At 48.0% G+C, this 8725-nt stretch overlaps 1 protein-coding gene across 1 annotated transcript; it reads left to right on the top strand.

Annotated features, from left to right (window-relative positions):
• The first annotated feature begins 3270 nt into the window (after nucleotides 1-3270).
• NEUROG1 (neurogenin 1) lies at nucleotides 3271-3801 on the top strand. The gene has a single exon (XM_033073601.1). It carries the CDS (start codon nucleotides 3271-3273, stop codon nucleotides 3799-3801), a length of 531 nt encoding a protein of 176 aa, XP_032929492.1.
• The last annotated feature ends 4924 nt before the right edge of the window (nucleotides 3802-8725 follow it).

The raw sequence follows: 8725 nt of genomic DNA, 5'->3' as shown, positions 1-8725 counted from the left end.
TTTTCTTGGAAGGAAACAGCGCATCTCAAGAGCTGCAGGGAGCCTTGTGGCATATTTTCTCCAAAAACCCTTCCTCCACCTTTATTCATCAATTCTACTTTTTCTGGAGTCCAGCCATGAGTGAGACCCCACACATGACATCTCAACATGAGGGCAGAGGAAGGAGCTTCATGCTTGAGGCCTTACAGGCGATAAATATGCTGCACAGAAATGCACCCACAACAATTTGGATTGTGGATAAGCAGTTTGCCATCACTTGTAAGTAAGCATGGGTCGATCCAGCTGCGCTTTTGCAGTGCCCTTAGTAAAAAATACAGTCTGCATCTTTTTCCCCTCTCACTTTTTAAAGTGCTGTGTCTCAAAGCAAATGATGAGGTATTTCTGAAAACTTCCTTAGAGTTCAAATATGAAATTAATAGCATCCATGAGCACAGCTGAACCCAGCTACATTTTCATTAAGGTCGAAAAATTAACATCAAAGGCTAAAACTCAGGGTAAGGCCATCACATCAGTGAGATGCTGGCAAGTGTTTCTTGAAATCACTGGTCCTGTTTCATTCTGGAATTTTTTCTTTTCCTATCCCAGAAAACTTCACATAACTTCAGCAGCCAACTTGCACAGGAGCAGGCCCATAAGGTGTAAGAGCTATTATCTGTGTTGGCTGAATAATTTATCTGCAAAATTAGTAGACTGCCTGTGATAGAACTGGTTGAATTATTCATCGGGAATAAATTATCCAAGATATTTAGCACTTCTTTCTGTTTGCGAAGGCTTCCTGAAACAATTCTGGTTCTGTGAATGCATTCGTTATTCATAAGTACGCAGTGAATAGATTATGCAAACAAATTTCAGCCTATGGGTTGTTTGTGAAACATTCACTTCAGCCCTGGCTATTCATGGCTGTGACTGATCACAGAGACACATGGTGCTCTCTCCCCTCCTTGATTGGAGCACAAACTTTTAAAACAAGAGAATAACAAATGACAAACTGCAAATGATGGATAAGGACTAATGAATAATGCGCTTTCACTGCAAACTTTCAGACAAGTGATCGGTTGTGCCAAAGTCTGTGGAACTCTAGGGAATCATAAACATTTTAATGAATAAACTATTGACTGCTCAAAGACAACTAAACAAAAGACAATAAAAGTGTTGCAGACAACACTGGAGTTTATATCACTATATATAAAATGCACAGTAACAAAAGTTGAACACTTTTTGCCATATGCTTCCATAACCTCTAAATTTTGTCCCTTCTGGCTTTCTGGTTAGTGCTGGAAACTCCATCGTTGGTCTTTGCCTGCTGACAGAGTCCTCTAATTGTGCCGTCACTTAAGGACATGAGTAACTCAGTGAAGTGGAAGTGCTTAGTGCAGAAAGTCACTTATGTATGCAGAGGCCCTAAAAACATCAGCCTGATTGCAGGTCTGGTGATTGAGACAGCCCAGTCACTCCAGGAACAGCCAGGCCCCCCCACCCCGTCGCCTGCCGTACCTGGGCATATTGCACAGCCCTGGTCTGCAAGCATGTAAAGATGTAAAAAAGCAGAAAGCGAGCTGATCCCGCAAGCTCGGCCGCTGCCAAACTACTTCTAGTTTGCGACTCGTTAATATTCATCACCCAGGGCTTTTTGGATTGCTCACTTCTGTGCGTGATCTTCTTGGCATAAGGAAAGCAGGAATAAATTTTATAGCAAACTCCTCGCTCAGGTTAAAGTAAAGAATGGTTGCCAAGAACTTAAAATGCAGAGATATACAATAATTTATTGTATAATTGTCAATTTTCCCTGTTTATCAAAGATCAAAGGCATAGGAGAAAATCAAAGGAGGGGGAATCAATCTACATTTTGTTTAAGAGGAAATCAGGTAAATACAAGTGAGTTTAGGCATAGGCACCTGAAAATGACTATTGTTGGGTGGTGAAACTGAAAACCTCCCAGGGACACAAGTACCTGAGTGCTGTCAATGGGGCTTCTTCCAAGCAGGGAGAACAGGATGCAAAGAGTCAGATGTCAGAATTAGGAAATTTTCAGCCACTTACAAAACTGTGGCTTCCCAAAACATGAGATAGTGATACCCTGGCACTGGATGGGGACTAGCAAGAGCAGCAAGAACTTTACAATCAAAGCAGCGCAATTCTTTGGTTTTGTCCAGACAAAGGAGAATTGTATCTGTACGTTGTATATACAGTGTGTATATACGTGTATATATAGTGATTACAACCACCAAATCTTATAAAATAAATGTCCTTTGGAACTTTTAACTTTCTGAACACCTGCAAAATCCTTTCCAAAGCACGTGAAAGCCAAAGCACGTGTTGACATTCACCTCAGAAACGCACGAGGGAAATACCTGCTTTGAGTTTTACCATTTTAGAGTATTTTCACTCAGACGGGCAGATGTAGAAAAAGCGCAAGGTGCAATGAAAACCTGACAAAACCTTCCGTCCGCATCTGGCCGGGGAATAATCCACAGCTCATCCTCTGGAAATCCAGATTAACCTTTTTCTTTCCCCAAACACCGTGCCCGCAGCGGTTTAAACTCACACTGCAGCCCCTCCGGCCGGAGCGGGACGGTGACCCTTCCACCCGCGCGCTGAGCCGCGACCCCCCTGCCCCGCTTTGTGCTGCCGCCTCCCTCCCCGCACACGGGGGGGACAAAGCGGGGGAACCCCCCCTCTCTCCCCCGTCCCCCGGGGGCGCGGCAGATGCGCGGCCGCCCGCGGTAATTGCGGGCACGCTCCGGAGGGCGCGGCGCACGGGGCCGACCTGCCGCCTCGGCGCGGCCCCGCGGGGCGGCCACGGGGCCATTGTCCGCCCGCCGCTATAAGAGCGGGCGGCCGCGCCGTCGTGTGCCAAAGCCGCCGCTCACACGAGCGGATCGCAGCCCGCAGCACTTCAAAGCCACGCGCGGTCGCGTGTCCCCCCGCCCCGCCTTTCCCCGGGCTTTGGCTTTTTTTTCCCCGTTTTTTTTTTTTTTTTCTTTCGGCGCTGAGTCCCGTGCTTTTCCCTATAGCGACCGGCTCGGCTTTTTCCTCTCTGTGTTTTTATACCGTTATTGCTTAGCCGCATCCCCGGGAGTGCCTTTCCATGTGAGTACGGGAGCGCCGGCACCTGCCAAGCACCCGCACCGCCACCCTCTCCCTTATATTTACTTTTTTTCCTTCCCCCCCACCCCTTCCCCTGCAGCTTCGCACCTTCCCCTTCGCTCCCCTCTCCCTCCTCCCCTGCCCCGCGTGGCAGTGACGGGGCTCCGGCTTTTCTCCCGCAGGATGCCCGCCGAGGCGCCCAGCAGCGGCGAGGTCGCGGAGCCCGGCGCTCCGCGGGAGCGGCGCAGACGGCGCGGCCGTGCGCGGGCGCGGACCGAGGCGCTGCTGCACACGCTCAAGCGCAGCCGGCGGGTCAAGGCCAACGACCGCGAGCGGAACCGCATGCACCACCTCAACGCCGCCCTGGACGAGCTCCGCAGCGTCCTGCCCACCTTCCCCGACGACACCAAGCTCACCAAGATCGAGACCCTGCGCTTCGCCTACAACTACATCTGGGCCCTCTCCGAGACCCTCCGCCTGGCCGAGCAGTGCCTCCCGCCGCCCCCCGCCTTCCGCGGGGCCGCCGCGCCCCCCAGCCCCGGCAGCGACGCGGGGTCCTGGCTGTCCAGCGCCTCCCCGTCCGCCCCCTCGCTGTGCGCCTCCGCCTCCGGCCCCAGCAGCCCCGCCACCTCCGAGGACTGCGCTTACGCGCCCGCCGACAGCCTGCGGGGGTTCCGCGGGCTGCCCGCCGGCCCGGCCGCGCCGCTCCGCTAGCGAGCACCGCCCGCGCCCCGCACCGCCCGGCACAGGGGTCGGGGCAGCCTCGTCCCGTTGCACTTTTCATCACTCTCCTTCCCCCCAGGCCCTTTCCCCCCCCACCCCCACCTCGTCTCCCGCACCACTCCGAAAAACTGGGAAGAAGAAAAGCGACAGATTTGCTGCCGCAGACGAGGTGAAAAGTCAATTTTACAATTTGTAGCTCTCCAGCGAAGAAAAACGAGCATGAAAATTTGGTTTGAACGCCCTGACAATACCATGAAAAGGCTTAAGGGGCCGATGCGGCCCGGGGTGCAGCGCGGGGCTCAGTGCGTGTCCCCGGCCCTGCCCCGGGGCGGCTCAGCCCCTGCCGGGGGTCCCAGCACCGGCCCCGATGGGACCCGCGCCCGGTGACAGCGGAGAGCCTCATGCATTATAGATGCTGACCCCCAGCGCGGCCGGCCTGCTTTAGAGTGGGAGCAGACACGGGGTATTCAGCGACTGGACCAGAGAGCGGTTTAATTTATTCAAGATGTTCATTCATATGAAAATTGTATTTTTGTACATAAAGAGCTTTATTCTATTATTATACCTCTTATCAAAGTGGGGGTTTTGTTTTGGTTTGGTTTTTTTAAGAAATCGTGCTTTACCTAACTGTAAATAAAATTTTTAACGTTTGTACTGAATTTTGGCAGTGCCTCTGGAGTTTGTTTCTCGAACTCAAGCAGTTCACTCCTCAGAAGGAGGCTGGGGTGGAAGGGAAGGGATCACCCTAAGGCAGCAGCCAGCACTTCCAGCACCCCACTGGCCACAGACACATGTGGCTACCTGCAAACATCTTCTGGCCCCCAATTCTCCTGAGAGGGGATTAGAGCCCTGTTCAGGGCATGCAGCAGAGAACACGAGCAGAGTGGTGACGCCAGCAGCGCTGGTGTTTCAAGCTGTCCTTGCTGTGGTTTACAGCAGGAGCTGCAAGGCGTCAGGAGCTTTGGGGCAAGGAGAAGGTGCTGAACCCCTGAACAGGGTACAGAGCTCGCAATTCCCTGAACCTGTAACACTGGCAGAACCTGACTGGCATGAGCTGCCTCTTTTCCTCAAGTCACAAGGAGGGACGGAGCCTCTCCCAGCTCACTCACAGGCAGGGAAAGGAAAAAGGGTGGCCAAAGGTGCCATCTCATGATCTCAGCACCAGCTGTGGCACAGCTCTGGCTCTCAGCTACAGATTGAGGGTGTCAAGAGTACCCTCATCTCCAGGGAATCTGATCCACCGTCGCAAAATCCCAAACTTCCCTTTCTCCTGCAATTGTGTGTAATGGGGGAGCCCTCTGACCCCCAAAATCCTGCCTTCTACTCTTCCTGACTCCATCTGCCCTCACTTTAGCATTGCTGAATGCTCTCATGTTGCACTGGGCACACAGACCCTTAAAAACGAGTTTTATCCTCTTTGCCCCGTTTTATGGGGCAAATGAGGCAGCTCAGACATGTCTCTATATCCATCTCCAAAACATGGGTGAGTTGGAGTTGTATGAGCAGTTAGCAGGGAGTTTGTGGGGAAAAATTGAGAGATGGTGTTGTACAAGCCAGATAAATCAGATCTCTGATGGGACAGCCAAGGATTATGGAATGAATTTGCTTTCATTTTCCTGTGCCTCAGTTTCCCATCTGTAAAATTGGGGTACCACCACCCCCTCATCAGTGAATTTAAGGATTTAATTATGCAGAGCTTTCAGAGCACTCAGGTGCTCAGGGCTGCAGTAAAAGCCCAGATAGGAATTCTTTAGGACATGATCATATGTGATGTGGGGAAAAAGGCAGAGGGCAAACACTGAAAGCTTCATACAGAATAATGAGAAGCTCTTCATCACACAGGCAAAAACTCTGCCTGGAAGTTAACCATTCTGTGGGAAGAAGGTGGAGATATTATCAAAATTAGAAGGAGAAGAGCTGAATTAAGTTTGCACAGATAATTCAGTGTCAGCATTTCCTCCTTTTTTTTAGCCTGCAATATAGATAACTATTTCTTTAACACAGTTTTCACATGCATATCTATGCAGACACTCATCTACCTCTGCTTCTCAGCAACTATAAATGCTGAAAAGTGCTATTTTTTTGAAATCCGAATATCAGCATAATATTAATTAAAGACACCATCAACCAGTATAGGGCAGTTCCTTAATGATGTCCTGTTAAATAAAAGAGATTTGTGAAATCTAATTCTGGCAGTAACAGGTCTTGATCTGTGACGCAGTGAAGCTTTGCTTGCACCTGCCCTTGAAAGCCAGGAGGTTTTGTATGCAGGAGCCTCCAGGGGCTGAAATTTAGTACAGTCCATGGAGGCGGAAGGTCATCTAAAGTCACAGGGTCCCAAGACACTGGACTTCAATCTCAAAGAACAAAAAAAAAAAAAAAAAAAACCTCCACAAAACTTCAAAATATCCTCTATTCTTTTGTGTTTTCTTAGCTGCCAGCAGAGATCTGTGGACATTATGCAGTATATAAAGACCATACATCTAGCAGGATTCAGTGTATGATGTTAATGTTCCTAATGGGCAGTGAAAGCTGCAAACTGCATGAGGACACAATTAGATTCATACATTAACATGAGTCAGAGAACAGTTTTTCCCTGGAGCAGTGATAGGTTCAGACATAGTTGAACAAATCTGCCGCCGGGACAGATGGAATGCCCATATTCAGAGGCTGCAGGACCAACCTGCACCCCTGTTTACAACTAGGGGATTTGTATTTACTTTTATCAAAAGAATAGTTTGGTGAATTGGAGCAGGCTTCTCCAGCTAGAAACAGGCAGCTATTTTTAATTAAACTAAAATCATCTCCTTGCATTAGTACAGGGGGAAAAAATATGTGAATTAAATACTAGGGCTGATGAAAGCATTAGTAAATTTTTTGGAAATACCAGATTGTTCTGTGGTAAAAAATATCTATAAACAGGCAACAGTCTCAGTTCCGCTGAAATCAGTGGCAAGATCCTTATTGATTTCAGAAATAACTGAAATAGAATCTTGATTTTTAATCCTGGCACCATATTGCATGTATATATAAGCATTTTTTCATATGTCTGCTGATAGGTGTTGGTAACACTTTAGCCCTGTTGGATCCATTCAACCAGCTCCAGGACATGCAAGCATTAGGGACCCTCTGCCAGGAGATTCTGCAAGTCCTTAGGTCTCTCTTAATTCCCCTTTAGTTAGGAGAGAAAGTCTGAGATGGCTCCATTGATAGGGAATCCCTGCTGGCTGGAGACATCCAGCACAGACTTTCTCAAAACACAACTGGGATTAGGCCACTTTCTCTCTGCTAGGATTTGCTGTGGCGAAACAGTCCCCTACCAACTACAAAATGCTTGCATGCTCTGATGAGAAGGATCCATAGCAGATGGAACTACTCTGTTTCAGCCTTTTCCAACTGATTTGAAGCTCTGGAGATTCTCTGTGAATTACATGTCCTCAACAAGTGAGCAAGTAACTGCAAATCCAGAATTCTGTGCAGGTTTTGGATAACAAGTATTTTCTGTAGTTTCCATGTCACGTGGTGCCCTACTTAGTGTCATCCTTGCTGTGGTGAGGCTCAAATGATGTTTAGCATTTAGTTATGAATAAGATAAGAGCATCCTCAGAAGGATTTTCATTATTGGGCATCAATCTGTCATAGATTTTGATTTTACTCTGTACATGATCTTTAAAATATAGTCTGCGCTACTCCTCTGAGCGCATGAAACTTAATATTATAATTACAGACCTCTGGGGCTCAAATGTTCCATTTAGACTGATTTGTATAGTAGGTAGAGATTATCAGAGCAGAAGCGAGAACTAATTTTCAGGAGCTTTTTTCTTTTTTTTGGTGGTACATGCAATTAAAAGAAGTCATCTGGAGGAGAGCAGAGCTGCTAAGGACCAAACAGATTTACTGTCCGCACTGTATGTGAGCAGAAGAGAGATGCAAAAATATTGTATAAATACTTTCAGCTGATACTTTGCCTCTTAGCTGTACAGTCTTTAAACAACACTGCTAGAAGCTCTTTAAGTCTAGATTAACAAATTAAATTACTTTTTAGAACCGGGTTTATGCCCAGTAGCCTGGTAGCAGTACCCATGAACAACTAACCCCTGTTCTCTCTTTCCCCTCAACCAAAAGGTCTAATGGTCAATGAACTGCTGGAGACCCCACAGATGTCACAGTCCTTCACATGGTGAGGTAACAGATCCCTTGAAAAGCCCTGTGGGACCCAGCCCTATTATTAATCCCCAGGGCAATGAGGAGTGTGACGCCGAGCTGAGGCGGTGAAATAGCCATGCCCTTGGAAACAGAGGTTCCCTCCCATGCTGAGGTTACTGTTCTCTCAAGGGAGATGGCAAAGGGTTCACGTGAGGCACTGCTGGTGCAGACCAAGGCTCCACACGCCGAGCCATGCTCCTCCATTATCTCACTATTAGTTTTCACTTTTCAGTCTTGCAGTTTAAGATCCACTAGACAAGAGTGAAAAGACTCTTCCCAATGGATAATGCTCTTCTCTGACAGCATGGAAATGCTGATGGCACAGCACTCGTGGTTATTCAGTCTCTCACTTTTGCCTCCCTTTGACTGTGCAGAGCATCTGTTAGAACCTCGCATCTTCCTGCTAGAAAATCTTATGAAACTGATCTTTTAAAAGGAAAACAAAATATCACATTAGAGAGGCTGGGACAGATGCCACCCTTCTCCATGCCATGTGTACAATTCCACAAGCACAAGAAACTCTTCTCACTCAGTTTCTATCCTATTTGTTTTACTCATTGACTGCTGGTAGGACTTTGGCAAAGGTCAGTGGGACTTTGGCAAATGTCAGCAGGACAGAGCACACTGCATAGCTCTGCAGAGGGTAAAAACTTGTGGAAGCAAGTCTTTTTAGAGAAGAGATTAACTTTTTTCTTTGAGTAATCATGAG

Source organism: Catharus ustulatus, chromosome 15 (assembly GCF_009819885.2).
Source record: "Catharus ustulatus isolate bCatUst1 chromosome 15, bCatUst1.pri.v2, whole genome shotgun sequence".
Lineage (NCBI taxonomy): Eukaryota > Metazoa > Chordata > Aves > Passeriformes > Turdidae > Catharus > Catharus ustulatus.
The sequence above is the reverse complement of the archived record's forward strand: the minus strand, read 5'-3'. Positions and strand labels throughout refer to the sequence as shown.